This window comes from Prinia subflava, chromosome 8, assembly GCF_021018805.1.
Source record: "Prinia subflava isolate CZ2003 ecotype Zambia chromosome 8, Cam_Psub_1.2, whole genome shotgun sequence".
In the NCBI taxonomy this organism is placed as follows: Eukaryota; Metazoa; Chordata; class Aves; order Passeriformes; family Cisticolidae; genus Prinia; species Prinia subflava.
The window spans coordinates 16,327,994-16,346,610 of NC_086254.1; the positions used below are offsets into that span (position 1 = coordinate 16,327,994).

Here is an 18,617-nt window from a genome sequence, read left to right on the forward strand (position 1 = left end):
AGGGAATTCTGGAGCTCCGCCGGGATCACATTCCCGAGGGAACGCTGGAGCTCCGCCGGGATCACATTCCCGAGGGAATTCTGGAGCTCTGCCGGGGGCTGGGGTGGAGATCACGAGCAGGGAAAAGTCCCCAGAGGGTGGCCGGGCACTGACAACGCTCTCAGGGACAGGGTGGGATTGGTGGGGTGTTGTGAAGGGTCAGGGGTTGGGCTGGGTGGTCCCGGGGGGCCCTCCCAGCTCCGGATATTCCAGGATTCTGTGGGAAACCTGGAAGGGTTTCCTTGCTGATGTGGCTGTCCCTTGCAGACACGGCCTGTCCCCGGGGCTATGCCCGCATGAAGGGGGTCACCTGTGAAGGTAAGGGGCAGCAGGAATGGAAAACCCGCTTTTCCTGGGAATGTGGGCGTCCTTCCCTGGCTGCTCTCCTGCCTCTCCGAGTCCTGGTGGGATCTCCCTCTCTGGCCCCGTGTCTGTGTGTCTGTCTGTGTGTTTGTCTGTGTGTCTGTGCCCAGCTCCTGGTTCCATTTGTGCCTGGTTTCCGTGGATAACTTTTCCATGGATAACTTTCCATGGATAACTTTCTGTGGATAATTTTCCATGCATAAGTTGCCACTCGGATCCCGGTGGGCAGCTCCATGCCTCTCCCTCCTCCTCCTGGAGCCCCCTGGTGTCCCCCTGGTGCCCCCCCGGCCGTGTCCCCGTGCCCCCCCGGCCGTGTCCCCGTGTCCCCTCACCTGCCCCACCGCTGTCCCCAGATGTGAACGAGTGCGAGGTGTTCCCGGGCGTGTGCCCCAACGGGCGCTGCGTCAACTCCGCCGGCTCCTTCCGCTGCGAGTGCCCCGAGGGGCTGACCCTGGATGGCTCTGCCAGGACCTGTGTGGGTAAGGACACCTCCTCTGCCCGCTCCCCGCCCTCCCCACCGGGAATTCCTGGGAATTTCACACCTGAGAGAGCCCCAGAACCTCATAGCAGCAGAGTGTCGTGTCCCCAAGTCCAGCCAGTGGCACTGCTGTCCTTGGGTGGGCTCCAGGAGTGACCAGATGACCCCAGGGGTTGAAGCCACGGCCCCAGAACAGCTCCTGAGCACCCAGTGCCAATCTCAGCCCTTTGTAGGGGCCACCTTGTCCAAGGGCAGCCTGGCTGTGGCACTCGGTGCCACGCTCTGGGTGACAAGGTTGGGTCACAGGATGATCTCAAACCTCTTTTCCACCCCAAATTCTGCGACTCCCCGCGTGTCCCTCCTCTAGCACCCTGCTGCCAGCACTCCATACTGCAGCCCCCTCCCCAAAATCCTTTCCTCCTCCCTTTGGGCGCCGTTTGGAGCCCCCCGCGGGCCGAGCGGTGCCGGCGGCGGGCGCTGAGCGCGGCGCTGTGCCCGCAGACGTGCGGGTGGAGCAGTGCTACATGCGCTGGGACGAGGACGAGTGCACGGAGCCGCTGCCCGGCAAGTTCCGCATGGACATGTGCTGCTGCTCCGTGGGCTCGGCCTGGGGCTCCGACTGCGAGGAGTGTCCCCGCGCCGGCTCCGCCGAGTTCAAGGCGCTGTGTCCCCGCGGGCCCGGCTTCGCCAACCGCGGCGACGTGCTCTCGGGACGGCCCTTCTACAAAGGTCAGGGGGGTCGGGGATGGGCTGGGCTGCCCCCGGGGGTCCGTGGGGACCCCTCCTCTCCGGGGTGAATGTCTCTGACCCCCCTCGCCCGGCAGATGTGAACGAGTGCAAGGTGTTCTCGGGGCTGTGCACGCACGGCACCTGCAGGAACACCATCGGCAGCTTCAGGTGTATCTGCGGCAACGGCTTCGCTCTGGATGCTGAGGAGAGGAACTGCACAGGTGAGGGATCCCCCCTGGGCTGGTCCTGCTGCTTGTGGGGGGCTCAGCGGGCTGGGGGTGCCCCGAGGAGTCCTGGCACTTTTCTGGGGATGTGGGGATGAGCCAAGGGCAGGACCATGAGCAGGAGCAGCAAGGTCAGGCTGGACGGGGTTTGGAGCAGCCTGGGGCAGTGGGAGGTGTCCCTGCCCATGGCACTGGGTGGGATTTAAGGTCCCTCTCAACCCAAACCATCCTGGAATTCTGTGATTCCACAAGGCTCCTCCTGCCTGTGGGGTCAGCCCTGCCCCGGGGAGCAGCAGAACCAAAGCCCACCCAAGGATGGGAACTCCTCTGCCTGCCTGTCCCTGGTGTGCAGTGCAGGCAGCCCAGGGCTGGCTCTGGCCCTGCTGGCCCTGCTGGCCCCGCTGGCCCTGCCCCAGTGCCTGTCCTTGTCCCCAGACATCGATGAGTGCCGCATCTCCCCGGACCTGTGCGGCCACGGCTCCTGCGTGAACACCCCGGGCAGCTTCGAGTGCGAGTGCTTCGAGGGCTACGAGAGCGGCTTCATGATGATGAAGAACTGCATGGGTGAGTGGGGCCGAGCCCCCCGGGCTCCCCCTGCCCCTCCTGGCACAGGAGCTGCCCGGCTCCCCAGGCTCTGCATGGATCAAACCCTCCACGAGGAGTTCTGGGACTCCCTGTGCCCCCCTCACCTCTCAGTTCTAGGGGTCCCCCTCACCTGCCCATTTGTCCTCCCTTTATCCTCACACAATTCCTTGCAGCTCCCTCCGTCTGCCCAAGGCTTGTTTTTATTCTGTCAGAGTCTCATCTGTTTTCAATTGAATAATTCTTGTTTGGAGCTTAAAAAATCCCATCAGTGACCTCAGAACCTCAGTTTGTCTCCAGCAGCTCAGCCAGACTCTTGCTGTCCTCCAATTCCTGGCATTCCCTGTTCCTCTGCTCTGTCCAGCCAGACTCGTCTCACTGACCTGCTCTTAATAGTCTGCTTTGGCTTGGACTTTCAAACCACTTCAAGCCATGATTCAACACCATTTATTTATTTTTCATGTTTTATTCTCTGTGCTCTTTCAAATAAAAATCACTGCCCCTGGCAGGGGCTTTGCCTTTTCCCTACAATTTGTAGCGTGGGTTTCCACAGCTCCCACTGATCATCCTCCTCCTTCTGCCCCATTTCTGGGACACTGGGGATGTCACAGTCCTCACCCATGACCTGGCGCCTCCTTCCAGTAATCAGATTTCTAATCTTTATAGCAGGATATAAATTTCATTGTTCTTTTCATGGTTCTTTTTTTTTTTTTAATTTAATGCTGTTACTTGTCCAATTCCACTTTATCCTTTTTTTCTGGGTGACAGGGAGCTGAGTCATCTCACCCCGAAGGGGGCAGTGACATTTTGTCATTGCCTGTGGTCAGGGATTAACTTCTTCCCACCTGTGTTTGGCAAAAGAATTCGGCTTCAGCCTCCTGAGGGAGGAATTCTTTGCAGCCCGGGGCAGGGCACAACACCAGCAGTGAAAATGCAGCCGGGGGTTCACCAGGCCCCACTGATCTGGGGGTGTTTGGCAGGGACCTGTCACCCCCGTTCTCAGGCATATCCCAGCCCTCTTTACCTGAAAATCTCATCAGTTTTATCCAAGTCAGGGCAAACATCCTGTTCTTAACTTCACGGAAAATAAAACATTAGAGGAAAAACATCAGTCAGGAAAAGAAACACGAGAGGAAAATTATTTCCCTTAAATACATCCAACCTCTGTCCCTTTCTCTGCTCTCACTGAGGGGCTCTTGGGTTCTTCTGGGGTCCAGGCAGAGCTGGGATTTCCCAAGGTTCAGATTCCAACCAGGAGAGGGCTGGATCCAAGCCCTGCACTCCCTGCCCTGTTATCCCTGTGACATTCCCTGTCCTGGGATCCAAGCCCTGCACTCCCTGCCCTGTTATCCCTGTGACATTCCCTGTCCTGGGGTGCTCCTCCAGGCGAGCAGCCCCTGGAAGGGCCCAATCCCATTTTCCCGTGCAGACATCAACGAGTGCGAGCGGGACCCGCTGCTGTGCCGGGGCGGGATCTGCATGAACACGGACGGCAGCTTCGAGTGCATCTGTCCCCCCGGGCATGAGCTGACAGCAGAGGGCAACACCTGCATTGGTGAGGGGCACGGAAATCCTGCGGGGCTGCGGGGATCTCCTGCCCATCCCCTGCATCCCACCCCTGGAGTGGCCAAGGGCTTGGAGCAGCCTGGGCTGGGGGAAGGTGTCCCCTGCCCGTGTCCCTGCCCGTGTCCCCTGCCCGTGTCCCCTGCCCGTGTCCGTGTCCCCTGCCCGTGTCCCTGCCCGTGTCCCCTGCCTGTGTCCCTTGCCCATGTCCCTGCCCGTGTCCCTGCCCGTGTCCCCGCCCATGTCCCCTGTCCATGTCCCCTGTCCATGTCCCCTGTCCATGTCCCCTGTCCATGTCCCTGCCCGTGTCCCCTACCCGTGTCCCTGCTCATGTCCCCTGCCCATATCCTTGCCCGTGTCCCCGCCCGTGTCCCCTGCCCGTGTCCCCTGCCCGTGTCCCTGCCCGTGTCCCCTGCCCGTGTCCCTGCCCGTGGATCATCCCTAGGGTCCCTCCCACCCAAACCCTTCTTTCCTTCCATGGTGAGTGGATCTCATCCCAGAGGGGGGACCCAGCCCCTTCCCAGCGTTTTGTCGCACTGATGTTGTTCGTTCTGCTGCTCCCTTTGAGCGATGGGACAGAGGCAGTTTGGACAGCCAGACCATGGCCTGAGCATGGCCTGAGCATGGCCTGAGCATGGCCTGAGCAGGGCTGGCTGCTCCAAGTGTCCCCTGTCCCCCCAGACATCAACGAGTGCTCCCTCAGTGACAACCTCTGCCGCAACGGGCGCTGCGTCAACGTCATCGGCACCTACCAGTGCTCCTGCGACTCGGGCTTCCAGGCCACCCCCGACAGGCAGGGCTGTGTCGGTGAGTGCTGCTCCAGAGGGCCCTCCCAGAACCCCGGGCTGAGCCCAGAACCCTCCTGGGCTCGTGTGTGCTGCTTTCAGCGGGTGAAGCAAAGGGGGAAGGTCCTGGAGGAGCGGCAGCCAAAGCTGTGCTGCTGGCAGGGGGCTGGCACCGGCTGTGAGGGCACTGCCAGGGGCTGGGGAGAAGGGATGAGGTGTTTTCTCATGGCCGGGGGGGATTTGTGTCCTCCCCTCCCACCCAAACCACGGCCTGGGCTCCTGTCTGTGCGGGGCCAGGGGCTGGGCTGGGTCCCTGCGGGTCCCCCCAGCTCAGGGCTCTGCGTGGTTGTCCCCAGACATCGACGAGTGCACCATCACCAACGGGGGCTGTGACACGCACTGCTCCAACTCCGAGGGCAGCTACGAGTGCAGCTGCAGCGAGGGCTACGCCCTGATGCCGGACAAGAGGTCCTGTGCAGGTCAGTGGCCACCTTGACCCTCGCAGGTGCCACCCCAGGGAGCTCCGTGTCCCCCACGGGTGGCTCCAGCACAAGGGGCTCCTGTTTTTCCAGTCCCTTCTGGAGAAAGGATTCTCCTGGGTTTTTTGCTTTGCGCTGCCCCGTGCAGCCCCTCCCCGTTGGGGATTTCCTGCTGCCCCCTCGTGCTCCAGCCTGCTCTGTGCTCACCCTCCCTGCAGATATTGATGAGTGTGAGGACAACCCCGACATCTGTGACGGGGGGCAGTGCACCAACATCCCCGGGGAGTACCGCTGCCTCTGCTTCGACGGCTTCATGGCATCCCTGGACATGAAGACCTGCATTGGTGAGGCCCTGGCTGTGTCCCAGCCCTGGATCCTGTCCCCAGGGCCACACCACGGTCCCTGGGGTGTGCCACGGTCGGTTTTGCCCTGCAGATGTGAACGAGTGTGACCTCAACCCCAACATCTGCCTGCACGGCGAGTGTGAGAACACCAAGGGCTCCTTCATCTGCCACTGCCAGCTGGGCTACTTTGTCAAGAAGGGAACCACGGGCTGCACAGGTGGGAGCTCAGCACTCCCGGGGGGAAAAACGGGAAAACCCCTCCCGGAGCTGCCCCGCAGAGAGCCCCAGCCCGGGGTGCTGTGTGGGGCTGCTGCGGGGTGTGCAGCGTGCTGGGCAGGCATGCAGGGCCAGGAACCCGCCTGTCCCCGGGTGCTGGCCAAGCCAGGAGCTGCCAGGAGCTGCCAGGAGCTGCCAGGAGCCTGCCCTTCCTCCTGCACATTTGCCAGGGCTCAGCTCCTCAGCTGCAGGGTCCAAGCCTGGGCAGCCTCTCCTGCAGAGCCCTGGGAGCTCCGGGAGCCTTCGGTGCCCGGGCTCAGCTCAGGCTCAGCTCAGGCTCAGTTCAGGCTCAGCTCAGGCTCAGCTCAGGCTCAGTTCAGGCTCAGCCCAGGCTCAGGCCAGGCTCAGCCCAGGCTCAGCCCAGGCTCAGCCCAGGCTCAGCCCAGGTTCAGCCCAGGCTCAGCCCAGGCTCAGCCCAGGCTCAGCCCAGACTCAGCCCAGGAGGGCTGAGCTGTGCCAGCCCTGGTGTCCTTCCCCTGCAGACATCGACGAGTGTGAGCTGGGGGCCCACAATTGTGACATGCACGCGTCCTGCATCAACGTCCCCGGCAGCTTCAAGTGCAAGTGTCGCTCGGGCTGGCTCGGGGACGGGCTCAAGTGCAACGGTGAGTGCTCAGCCAGGGCAGGCACCACGAGGTGGAGGGGCTCAGCCTGGACAAAAGGAGGCTCAGGAGGGACCCCCTGGCTGTGCACAGCCCCTGACAGGAGGGGACAGCCGGGGAGGGTCGGGCTCTGCTCCCAGGACAAGAGGGAACGGCCTCAGGCTGGGCCAGGGGAGGCTCAGGTTGGATATTGGCAAAATTTCCTCTTGGAAGTGTCCAGCCCTGGCCCAGTCACCATCCCTGGAAGGATTTAAAGCCACGTAGATGTGGCCCCTGGGGACATGGTCAGTGGCTTAGCAGTGTCCTGCTCATGGCCACAGAGGCTCCCAGGGGTGTGTTGGAGCCTCCCAGTGCCCAGGCAGTCTCCTGGCCATTTGTGTGCCCCTGTAGCTGCTCAGACTCAGGGCAAAGGCAAGAAAAGGTGTCCAAGGCCAGGCTGGACAGGGCTTGGAGCAACCTGGGCTAGTGGAAGGTGTCCCTGGGGGTGGAACTGGATAATCCTGAAGGTCCTTCCCACCCCAACCACTCCATGGTTCCACGATAAGTGAGCCCAGCTCCTCCAGGAGCCCGAGGTCACTCCAGATTAGCCAGGCCAGGCTCTGACAGGCTCTTGTCCCTGCCCAGACCTGGACGAGTGCGCCACCGAGGAGCACAAGTGCAACCTGAACGCCAACTGCGTGAACACGCCGGGCTCGTACCGCTGCGCCTGCCGCGACGGCTTCAACGGCGACGGCTTCTCCTGCTCGGGTGAGCCCGGGGCTGCGGCTCCCCCGGGGCTGGGGCAGGGGCAGGGGGCAGCCCCTGGGGGCCACCAGCCCCTGGGGGCCACCAGCCTTGCCCGGTGCTGCCCGGGGTTCCCCGAGGTGCAGGCTCTCCCTGCCCTGGAGGGGATCCCCAGGGATCCAGCCCCTCCTCTGGGTGTTTGGGCAGCAATTGCAGCTGCCAGCCGGGTGGGCACGGGCTGCTGGGGTGCCCTGGGCGGGCTGGGGGCAGCCCCCAGCCCCGTGTGGACGCTGTCCCTCCCCGCAGACGTGGACGAGTGCGCGGACAACGTGAACCTGTGCGAGAACGGGCAGTGCCTGAACGCGCCCGGCGGGTACCGCTGCGAGTGCGAGATGGGCTTCAACCCCACCGAGGACAGCAAGGCCTGCCAGGGTGAGGGCCCCGCTCGGGCTCCCTGCTGGCCTCCTCTGTCCTCTGCTGTCCCCTCCTGAGCCAGACCCCGGCACCTGCGGTGCTCGGAGGTGCCATCTCAGCCTTCAGAGAGGCTGGGCTGAGCCTGGTTCCTGCAGAATGGAAAACCAGGAGAGCAGGGGTGAGGGGAGAGAGGGGGAGAGGCTGCAGTGGCTCCCCAGGAGAGTGTCCCAAACCACCCTTGGGTGGGTTGGTCACAGCTGGGCAGGAGGTGGGAGAGGAGCAGCCTGTGCTGGCCTGTCCCTGTCACAGCCTGTCCCTGCCACAGCCTGTCCCTGCCACAGCCTGTCCCCAGCTGTCCTTGTCACAGCCTGTCCCCAGCTGTCCCTGCCACAGCCTGTCCCTGCCACAGCCTGTCCCTGTCCCTGCCACAGCCTGTCCCTGCCACAGCCTGTCCCTGCCACAGCCTGTCCCTGTCACAGCCTGTCCTTGCCACAGCCTGTCCCTGCCACAGCCTGTCCCTGTCCTTGCCACAGCCTGTCCCTGCCACAGCCTGTCCCTGTCCCTGCCACAGCCTGTCCCTGCCACAGCCTGTCCCTGTCCCTGCCACAGCCTGTCCCTGTCACAGCCTGTCCCTGTCCCTGCCACAGCCTGTCCCTGCCACAGCCTGTCCCCAGCTGTCCCTGCCACAGCCTGTCCCTGTCACAGCCTGTCCCCAGCTGTCCCTGCCACAGCCTGTCCCCAGCTGTCCCTGTTTTGCAGACATTGACGAATGCACCTTCCAGAACATTTGTGTCTTCGGCACCTGCCAGAACCTGCCCGGGATGTTCCGCTGTGCCTGTGACGATGGATATGAGCTGGACAGGAGCGGGGGCAACTGCACAGGTCAGGGCTGCTGGACCCTGCTCTGGGCTCTGCTCTGGGCTCTGCTCGGGGCTCTGCTCTGGGCTCTGCTCGGGGCTCTGCTGGCCCCATCCAGGGCAGCCTAAAACCGGAGCAATGTCCCTGTGCTGTCTCTGCTGCTGGGGGTGGCCCGGGGTGTGGCTGTGCCCCTTTCTCCTGCCTCTGGGCAGGGCGGTGGCAGGGCACGGGTGTGTCCTGGGGGGCACCGTGGGGTGGGGATGCACCCGGGCACAGAGCTCAGCTGGGCTGGGCTCTCCTGGCAGCGCTCACCTTCATCTCCAGTGTCCGTCTGTCCGTCCTTTCAGACATCAACGAGTGTGCAGACCCCGTGAACTGCATCAACGGGCTCTGTGTCAACACCCCCGGCAGCTACCTGTGCAACTGCCCCCAGGACTTCGAGCTGAACCCCACCGGCGTGGGCTGTGTGGGTGAGTGGGACCCCCGCCCAAGCTCTGGGGTCCTTCTGGTGGTCCCTGTGGCTGGAACTGGGCACAGCGAGGGTGGCTGGCCCTGCCTGGCTGGCCCTGCCTGGCTGTCCCCCGTGGGTTTCACCCCACAGCAGCAGCAGAACCCCGTCCTGTTGGGTGTGCCCCGCCTCGTGTCACTGTCACCACTGTGGTGCCCCTCTGGTTGCTCCAGGGCAGCTCTGGGGCTGTTTTATTCCCTGGGAATGTCCAAGGCTGGGTTGGGGAGGGTCTGGAGCAGCCTGGGACAGTCCAGGGTGTCCCTGCCCACGGCCAGGATGATCCTCCAGGTCCCTTCAGCCCATTTTGCATTCCTTGATCCCACCCAGCTCCCAGCACAGAGCCCCTGTCCCACTGTCCCCTGCCCCACAGCTTTTCCTCATCCCTGGAAGATTTCCCGTTCCCTTGCAGCCCCTGGCAGGGCTGGAATGGGATCCCTTCCATCCCAAACCCCTCCACAGCCCCACGATTCCCCTCCTCCTGCACCCACGAGTTTTCCAGGCCGGGCTTTGCTCAGCAGCCCTGTCCCCGTGCAGACACTCGGGTCGGGAATTGCTTCCTGGACACGCAGGACCGGGGGGACGGCGGCATCTCCTGCAGCGCCGAGATCGGCGTGGGCGTCACGCGGGCGTCCTGCTGCTGCTCCCTGGGCCGGGCCTGGGGCAACCCCTGCGAGCTCTGCCCTCCCGCCAACACCAGTGAGTGGGGAAAGGTGGGATGGGCACGGCTGGGGAGGAGGGAGAGGGGCAGGGACCCCTCCCAATGGATCCTCGATCCTGGATGCCAAATTTGGGGTTTGCTGCTCCATCCAGGCAGTGGGGCGGGGGAGGCCAGGCTGTTGTGTCTGGGGGATGCGGGTTGGCACTGGAATGCCAGGCTGGCGCTCCCAGTGCCCTGGGTGGGGCAGGGAAGGGAGGGCAGGCTGTGGGGAGGCTCGGTGGGCAATGGGGATTGAGCTGCTCCACACTCTCGTGGGCTGCTCCTGCTGGGGCTCCCCAGGCTCCCCCCTGGTTCACGGGAGCCCCCTCAGCCCCCTGCCCGCCTTTCTCCACAGCCGAGTACAAGACCTTGTGCCCCGGGGGAGAAGGGTTCCGGCCCAACCCCATCACGGTCATCCTGGAGGGTGAGTGACCCCCGTTCCCTCCTGAGGGGTGGGGTGCTGGGGGACCCCAGCCCTGTGGGGACACTGTGCCATGGCTGGTGGCACCCTGTGGTGACACTGTGTGCCATGGCTGGTGGCGCCCTGTGGTGACACTGTGTGCCATGGCTGGTGGCGCCCTGTGGGGACACTGTGCCATGGCTGGTGACGCCCTGTGGGGACACTGTGCCAGGGCTGGTGGCACTCTGTGGGGACACTGTGCCATGGCTGGTGGTGCCCTGTGGGGACACTGTGCCATGGCTGGTGATGCCCTGTGGGGACACTGTGCCATGGCTGGTGATGCCCTGTGGGGACACTGTGCCAGGGCTGGTGGCACCCTGTGGTGACACTGTGTGCCATGGCTGGTGGCTCCCTGTGGGGACACTGCCATGGCTGGTGATGCCCTGTGGGAACACTGTGCCATGGCTGGTGGCACTCTGTGGGGACACTGTACCATGGCTGGTGGCACTCTGTGGGGACACTGTGCCATGGCTGGTGGCACTCTGTGGGAACACTGTGCCATGGCACTTGGTTGGTGGCACTCTGTGGGAACACTGTGCCATGGCACTTGGTTGGTGGCACTCTGTGGGAACACTGTGCCATGGCACTTGGTTGGTGGCACTCTGTGGGGACACTGTGCCATGGCTGGTGGCACCCTGTAGGGACACTGTGCCATGGCACTGGGTTGGTGGCACCCTGTGGGGACACTCTGTGCCATGGCTGGTGGCGCCCGCTGAGCACCCTGTGCTGGACACACAAAGTGTGCCTGTCCTTGGCCGTGCTCCAGAGCAGGGCTGGGCGTGGCGGGCTGAACCCCCTGGAGCTGCAGGGATGGAAATGTCCCTCTGCTGTCCCTCCTCAGACATCGACGAGTGCCAGGAGCTGCCGGGGCTGTGCCAGGGCGGGAACTGCGTCAACACCTTCGGCAGCTTCCAGTGCGAGTGTCCCCTGGGCTACTACCTCAACGAGGACACCCGGATCTGCGAAGGTGCCAGGGGCTGGGGACAGGGGTGGCACCTGCTCCAGGGGCTGGGGACAGGGGTGGCACCTGCTCCAGGGGCTGGGGACAGGGGCTGGCACCTGCTCCAGGGGCTGGGGACAGGGGCTGGCACCTGCTCCAGGGTCTGGGGACAAGGGTGGCACCTGCTCCAGGGGCTGGGGACAGGGCTGGCACCTGCTCCAGGGGCTGGGGACATGGCTGGCACCTGCTCCAGGGGCTGGGGACAGGGGTGGCACCCTGTATGGTGACAAGGTGGATGAGCTTGTGTGCCAGAGCTGCGTGTGCATCCCAGCTCACCCAGGAATGTTTGGGAACTTCCTCTTCCCTTTCCCCTTTCCCCTTTCCCCTTTCCCCTTTCCCCTTTCCCCTTTCCCCTTTCCCCTTTCCCCTTTCCCCTTTCCCCTTTCCCCTTTCCCCTTTCCCCTTTCCCCTTTCCCCTTTCCCCTTTCCCCTTTCCCCTTTCCTCCTCCCAAACCTGTCCCCATGCCAGCCCAGCCCAGTCCCTGTGCCAAAGCCCCCCACCCCTTGTGCCAGGCCTGCCCCCGTCCCACCCGTGCCCTGAGCCCCTTCTCCTGCAGATATTGATGAGCCTGAGCCCCTTCTCCTGCAGATATTGATGGGCCTGAGCCCTTTCTCCTGCAGATATCGATGAGTGCTCTGCCCACATCGGGATCTGCGGCCCTGGCACCTGCTACAACACCCTGGGCAACTACACCTGCGTGTGCCCCCCCGAGTACATGCAGGTCAACGGGGGAAACAACTGCATGGGTACGGCCCCAGCCCTGCCTGGACTCGTGGGGAGGGCTCCAAACCCCTGGGGAACGGCCCAGACCTGTGGGGAGGGGCTGGCACTGCCCTCCCAGAGGGGGCTGTGCCAAGGGGGTGCAGCAGAAGTGCTGGAAACGGGGGCTGGGATTCAAAGGTGGGTGTGGCACTCCGGGCTCTGGGTGGGCAGATCAGGCATGGGATGGGCTCGATCGTGGAGGTCTTTCCTCCTATCCCGGGGCTGGCAGTGCCATTCCAGGGCTGGCAGCGCCATTCCAGGGCTGGCAGTGCCATTCCCGGGACTGTCACTTCCCAGGGCTGGCAGCGCCATTCCAGGGCTGGCAGTGCCATTCCCGGGACTGTCACTTCCCAGGGCTGGCAGTTCCATTCCCAGGACTGTCGTTTCCTGGGGCTGGCAATGCCATTCCGGGGCTGGCAGTGCCATTCCCAGGACTGTCACTTCCCGGGGCTGGCAGTGCCATTCTGGGGCTGGCAGTGCCATTCCCGGGACTGTCACTTCCCGGGGCTGGCAGTGCCATTCCCGGGGCTGTCCCGAGCCTGGCACTGCCGTTGCAGACATGAGGAAAAGCGTTTGCTACCGCAACTACAACGACACCTGCGAGAATGAGCTGTCCTTCAACATGACCAAGAAGATGTGCTGCTGCTCCTACAACATCGGCAAGGCCTGGAACAAACCCTGCGAGCCCTGCCCCACCCCTGCCAGCCGTAAGTGCCCTCGGGGGGTCCCTGTCCCACCCCTGCCAGCTGTAAGTGCCCTCAGGGGGTCTCTGTGCCATCCCTGCCATCCCTAAATGCCCTCGGGGGGTCTCTGTCCCACCCCTGCCAGCCGTAAGTGCCCTCAGGGGGTCCCTGTCCCACCCCTGCCATCCCTAAGTGCCCTCAGGGGGTCCCTGTCCCACCCCTGCCAGCTGTAAGTGCCCTCAGGGGGTCTCTGTGCCATCCCTGCCATCCCTAAATGCCCTCAGGGGTCTCTGTCCCCACCCCTGCCAGCCCTAAATCCTTCCCATGTGATCCTTTTCCTGTCATTTTTCCCATTTTCCCATGAAATTCGGGGTGTGGACACCCCCCAAATGGATGAGGAGAGAGCAGAGCGCCCTGGAGGTGGCTCCAGGCACGGTGGGGAGCCCCTGCTCCTGTCCCAGCTCAGCACTCCTGTCCCTCCCTGGGCACAGCCCCAGCTCGGTGTTCCCTTTCCAGCCGAGTACCAGATCCTGTGTGGGAACCAAGCCCCCGGATTCATCATCGACATCCACACGGGGAAGCCCATCGGTGAGTGAACCCTGCACCCTTGGGTGAGTGAACCCTGCACCCTCGGGTGAGTGAACCCTGCACCCTTGGGTGAGTGAACCCTGCACCCTCGGGTGAGTGAACCCTGCACCCTCGGGTGAGTGAACCCTGCACCCTCGGGTGAGTGAACCCTGCGCCCTCGGGTGAGTGAACCCTGCACCCCTCGGGTGAGTGAACCCTGCACCCTCGGGTGAGTGAACCCTGCACCCTCGGGTGAGTGAACCCTGCACCCCTTGGGGCCGGGGCTGCCCCGAGCTCTGCTCCCATCCCTGGGGAGCCTCACGGAGGGATGGAGAGGTGAGGCAAGGAAAGGAGGCCTGGCAGTGCCAGGTGGGAGATGAGTTGATCTTCTCTTCCTGCAAAGAAAGTGCAGCAGAGGGGGATTGGTGCTGGGTTGTACTGGGACCCCAGAGCCATCCCAGTATTCCACTGGGAATATTTCCAGCTCCCCATTTCCAGGCTGCTCCCAGAGCTGAGCAGGTGCTGCAGGGACAAACTCAGAGCAAGCAGGGATGGGATGTCCCGGCTGGAGCCTTCCCAAAATTCTGTGGCAGCAATCTCGTGGCTCCTAAAACTTGCGTGGCTCTGCTGCATCCCCAAAATTCTGTGGAGCAACCGTAGGCTGGCGTGACCTGCAGGGTTCGCTCTCCACCATCCGAGGGTCGCTTTCCCGGTGGAAATGCGGGATGCAGAGGGGGGAATGCTGATGTTGTGGAGCATTCCCGGGATCCCGGGGTTGGATCCGATGTTGTGCAGCATTCCCGGGATCCCGGGGTTGGATCTGATGTTGTGGAGCATTCCCGGGATGCCGGGGTTGGATCCGATGTTGTGCAGCATTCCCGGGATGCCGGGGTTGGATCCGATGTTGTGGAGCATTCCCGGGATGCCGGGGTTGGATCTGATGTTGTGCAGCATTCCCGGGATCCCGGGGTTGGATCTGACGTTGGATCTCTGCAGATATCGACGAGTGCAGCGAGATCCCGGCCATCTGCACCAACGGCGTCTGCATCAACCAGATCGGGAGCTTCCGCTGCGAGTGCCCCATCGGCTTCAGCTACAACAACATCCTGCTCATCTGCGAAGGTACGGCCGGGAGCTCCGGGACACCGCCCCGGGACCGCCCCGGGGCCCGCGGGGCGTTTTGGGGATGTCCCGCCCAGCAGCGGCAGTCGGGACCCCCCGGTCCCGGGGCTCCTTCCCGAGCCGGGCCGCTCCCGGGGCCGCCTCGGCCGCTGCCGGGGTGTCCCCCGGGCTGGATCCCGGCGCTGCCGGGGTGTCTCCCGGGCTGGATCCCGGCGCTCCCGGGGTGCCCCCGGGCTGGATCCCGGCGCTCCCGGTGCCACCCCGGGGTGCCCGTGCCCTGTGTCCCGCAGACATCGACGAGTGCAGCAGCGGGGAGACGCTGTGCCAGCGCCACGCCGAGTGCGTCAACATCCCGGGCAGCTTCCGCTGCGAGTGCGCCAGCGGGTACCGCCTGTCCCCGGGGGGCGCCTGCGTGGGTAAGGGACACCGGGGACACCTGGGGGACACACCTGGGGGACACCTGGGGCACACCTGGGGGACACCGGGGACACGTGGGACACCTGGGGGACACACCTGGGGGACACACCTGGGGGACACCTGGGGACACACCTAGGGGACACCTGGAGGACACGTGGGACACCTGGGGGACACACCTGGGGGACACCTGGGGACACACCTAGGGGACACCTGGAGGACACGTGGGACACCTGGGGAACACACCTGAGGACACACCTGGGGGGGACACCTGGGGCACACCTGGGGGACACTTGGGACATATCTGGGGGACACCTGGGGAACACACCTGGGGACACACCTGGGGGGCACACCTGGGACATATCTGGGGGACACCTGGGACACAGCTGGGGAACACACCTGGGACATGCATGGGGGACACCTGGGGGACACCCTGGGGGACACCTGGGACACACCTGCACATACTGGTCATACCTGGGACACACCTGAGCACACACCTGTAACACACCTGAGCACACACCTATAACATACCTGAGCACACACCTATAACATACCTGAGCACACACCTGATCATCCCCCGTTTTTCCCGGATGGCAGCACATCAGTTTCGTTGTCTGTGAAGTCACCTCTCCAAACCCGTGGGCGGGGCTCTGCCCTCCTCACCTGTCCCCTCCCTGTCCCTCACCTGCCCCTCCTGGGCTCCGTTTCAGGTCGCAACGAGTGCCAGGAGATCCCCAACGTGTGCAGCCACGGGGACTGCGTGGACACCGAGGGCAGCTACGTCTGCATCTGCCACAACGGCTTCAAGGCCACCGGGGAGCAGACCATGTGCATGGGTCAGTGTCACCTCCCCTGGGTCAGTGTCACCTCCCTGGGTCAGTGTCACCCCCCTGGGTCAGTGTCACCCCCTGGGTCAGTGTCACCCACCCCGGGTCAGTGTCACCCCCCTGGGTCAGTGTCACCCTCCCTGGGTCAGTGTCACCCCCTGGGTCAGTGTCACCCTCCCTGGGTCAGTGTCACCCCCTGGGTCAGTGTCACCCCCTGGGTCAGTGTCACCCCCTAGGTCAATGTCACCCTTCCCGGGTCAGTGTCACCCTTGGGTCAGTGTCAACCCTGGGTCAGTGTCACCCTCCCCGGGTCAGTGTCACCCCAGGGGGACACAAGTCCCTGCCACTCCCGGGTGGTGCCAATGACAGCCGGGTGTCCCCCAGGCTGTCCCTGCTGCCACCCTCCCTCTCAGTGTCCCTGTCCCCGCAGACATCGACGAGTGTGACCGGCAGCCCTGCGGCAACGGCACCTGCAAGAACACCGTGGGCTCCTACAACTGCCTCTGCTTCCCGGGCTTCGAGCTCACCCACAACAACGACTGCATGGGTGAGCCCCGGCCCTGGGGACACCGGGGTGGCTCTGGGTGCCACGGGTGACACCTGACACGCTCTGGCTGCAGACGTGGACGAGTGCTCGTCGCTGGTGGGGCAGGTGTGCAGGAACGGGCAGTGCATCAACAGCGTGGGCTCCTTCCAGTGCCTGTGCCAGGAGGGCTACGACCGCACCCCCGACGGCAAGAACTGCGTGGGTCAGTGTCCACTCGGGGTCCGGTCAGGGGCCACTCAGGGTCCGGTCAGGGTCCAGTCAGTGGCTACTCCAGTGCCCATTCAATGTCCACTCCAGTGTCCACTCAGGGGCCACTCCAGGGCCCACTCAATGTCCACTCCAACATCCACTCCAGTGTCCACTCCAGTGTCCACTCAGAGTCCACTCAGGGTCCACTCAGAGTCCACTCCAGCGTCCACCTCCAGCGTCCACCTCCAGTGTCCCCTCCAGTGTCCACTCAGTGTCCCCTCCAGTGTCCCCTCCAGTGTCCCCTCCAGTGTCCACCTTCAGTGTCCCCTCTAGTGTCCACTCCAGTGTCCACCTCAGTGTCCACCTCCAGTGTCCACTCAGTGTCCAGGGTCCCCTGGCCTGGCTGGTGGTCCCCAGGGGGGTCTGCATGAGCACCCCTGAGCCCCCTGCTCGCTGCGGTGCCTGTGCAGGGCCGGGCTGGCCCCTCCCTGCCCCTCTGTCCCCGGCCTGTCCTCTCCACGTGCTGGGACCCGCGGGCAGTGGCACAAATGTCCTGTCCATGCCCTAACGCCAGGGATGCCCTGGGAGCCCTCCTGGAAATGTCCCCGCTGTTCCCTGTCCCCTTTGGGGCGAGGCGGGCCCTGGTGGTCCCGCAGGTGCTGGGAGCAGCCCCCAGCCCCAGCCCGGGCTGTTTTTCCCCCTGCAGACATCAACGAGTGCGTGAGCCTGCCCGGGACCTGCTCCCCGGGCACCTGCCAGAACCTGGAGGGCTCCTTCCGCTGCATCTGCCCCCCGGGCTACGAGGTGCAGAACGACAACTGCATCGGTGAGCTCGGCCCCGTGCCCCGGGACAGCCCCTCCCGGGGGTCCGGGGCACCCCAGGGGCATCGCCCCCTCCCCAGACCCCTGCGGGCTGCGGGGGCACCGGAGGCTCAGCGGCGCCGCTGTGCCCGCTCTCCCCGCGGGAGGGTGGAGGGCTGGGGCAGGGGCGGTGTCCGGGCCCCCCAAACACCCCCCAGAGCTGTCCCGATGACCTCTGGCCGTGTCCCCGCTGCTCGCAGACATCAACGAGTGCGAGGAGGAGCCCAACATCTGCTTGTTCGGGACGTGCACCAACACCCCCGGCAGCTTCCAGTGCGTGTGCCCGCCGGGCTTCGTGCTGTCCGACAACGGCCGCCGCTGCTTCGGTCAGTGCGGCCGCTCCGGGGCGGGGTTCCCGGGGGTTCCCGGGGGTTCCCGGGGGTCCCGCTGACCCCCGCGTGTCCCCGGCCTTCCCAGACACCCGCCAGAGCTTCTGCTTCACCCGCTTCGACAACGGCAAGTGCTCGGTGCCCAAAGCCTTCAACACCACCAAGGCTCGGTGCTGCTGCAGCAAAATGCCCGGGGAGGGCTGGGGAGACCCGTGCGAGCTGTGCCCGCAGGAGGGGAACGGTAGGAACGGGAGAGGGGCGGGGGCGGCCCCGGGGAGGTGAGGGTGACCCGGGGAGGTGGGGGTGTCCTCATGGAGAGGTGAGTGTGTCCCCACGGGAGCGCTGGATGTGTCCCCATGGAGAGGTGGCTGTGTCCCCATGGAGAGATGGGTGTGTCCCCATGGAGAGATGGGTGTGTCCCCATGGGAGCGGTCGGGGTGTCCCCATGGGAGCGGTCGGGGTGTCCCCATGGAGCTGTGGCTGTGTCCCCATGGGAGAGTTGGGGGTGTCCCCGCGGGAGCAGTGGATGTGTCCCCACGGGAGCGGTGGCTGTGTCCCCACGGGAGCGGTGGGGGTGTCCCCACGGGAGCGGTGGCTGTGTCCCCGGAGCGGTGGCTGTGTCCCCATGGAATTTCCAGAAGCCTCCACAGCCCATTCCAGCTGCTGGGAGCGGACTCCCTTCAGCACATCGCACTTCTCTGCTCTCTTGCAGTCGCCTTCCAGGAGCTGTGTCCGTATGGCCACGGGGCCATCCCGGGCCCGGGGGACACCCGGGAAGGTGAGGCTGCCTGGAGGGGCCAGCAGAGCTCTGGGCTGCAGGGGGGGACCCCCAAACCCCCACTGCTCACCAGGGGTTCACCTGGAGCTCCCGGGGTCACCTGAGCGCCCGTCCCCTGCCAGTCCCGAGGGGACAGGGCTCTTTGTGGCCCTGTGAAGTTCCATTTTCCGTTCCCAGACGTGAACGAGTGCTCGGAGAACCTGGGCGTGTGCATCAACGGCGCCTGCATCAACACCGACGGCTCCTTCCGCTGCGAGTGCCCCTTCGGCTACAACCTGGACTACACCGGGGTCAACTGCGTGGGTGAGGCTCTGGGGGGCTCTGGGGGGCTCTGGGGGGCTCTGGGGGGTGCCCTGCTCTGTCCCCCTCCCCGCAGAGGTGATGGAGCCGTGTGTGCACAAGCAGGGAGGGAA

General features: G+C 64.6%; 1 protein-coding gene across 5 annotated transcripts in view; it reads left to right on the forward strand.

Annotated features, from left to right (window-relative positions):
• The window catches only part of FBN3 (fibrillin 3), a 74,296-nt gene that overhangs the window by 44,801 nt on the left and 10,878 nt on the right, over positions 1–18,617 (forward strand). For 3 of the 5 annotated variants that reach the window (XM_063403388.1, XM_063403389.1, XM_063403391.1), the window contains 31 exons: positions 307–357; positions 756–881; positions 1,382–1,609; positions 1,705–1,830; positions 2,269–2,397; positions 3,845–3,970; positions 4,660–4,785; positions 5,120–5,242; positions 5,461–5,586; positions 5,678–5,803; positions 6,345–6,467; positions 7,089–7,211; positions 7,494–7,619; positions 8,361–8,483; positions 8,807–8,929; positions 9,502–9,663; positions 10,020–10,088; positions 10,966–11,091; positions 11,746–11,871; positions 12,445–12,594; positions 13,087–13,158; positions 14,134–14,259; positions 14,550–14,675; positions 15,384–15,509; positions 15,931–16,047; positions 16,121–16,249; positions 16,943–17,062; positions 17,298–17,423; positions 17,515–17,667; positions 18,139–18,204; positions 18,382–18,507. In XM_063403388.1, coding sequence (XP_063259458.1) covers positions 307–357; positions 756–881; positions 1,382–1,609; positions 1,705–1,830; positions 2,269–2,397; positions 3,845–3,970; positions 4,660–4,785; positions 5,120–5,242; positions 5,461–5,586; positions 5,678–5,803; positions 6,345–6,467; positions 7,089–7,211; positions 7,494–7,619; positions 8,361–8,483; positions 8,807–8,929; positions 9,502–9,663; positions 10,020–10,088; positions 10,966–11,091; positions 11,746–11,871; positions 12,445–12,594; positions 13,087–13,158; positions 14,134–14,259; positions 14,550–14,675; positions 15,384–15,509; positions 15,931–16,047; positions 16,121–16,249; positions 16,943–17,062; positions 17,298–17,423; positions 17,515–17,667; positions 18,139–18,204; positions 18,382–18,507 — 3,825 coding nt within the window. The remainder of the gene's footprint in view (positions 1–306; positions 358–755; positions 882–1,381; positions 1,610–1,704; positions 1,831–2,268; positions 2,398–3,844; positions 3,971–4,659; positions 4,786–5,119; positions 5,243–5,460; positions 5,587–5,677; positions 5,804–6,344; positions 6,468–7,088; positions 7,212–7,493; positions 7,620–8,360; positions 8,484–8,806; positions 8,930–9,501; positions 9,664–10,019; positions 10,089–10,965; positions 11,092–11,745; positions 11,872–12,444; positions 12,595–13,086; positions 13,159–14,133; positions 14,260–14,549; positions 14,676–15,383; positions 15,510–15,930; positions 16,048–16,120; positions 16,250–16,942; positions 17,063–17,297; positions 17,424–17,514; positions 17,668–18,138; positions 18,205–18,381; positions 18,508–18,617) is intronic. The other 2 variants (XM_063403390.1, XM_063403392.1) reach the window with 2 other exon arrangements.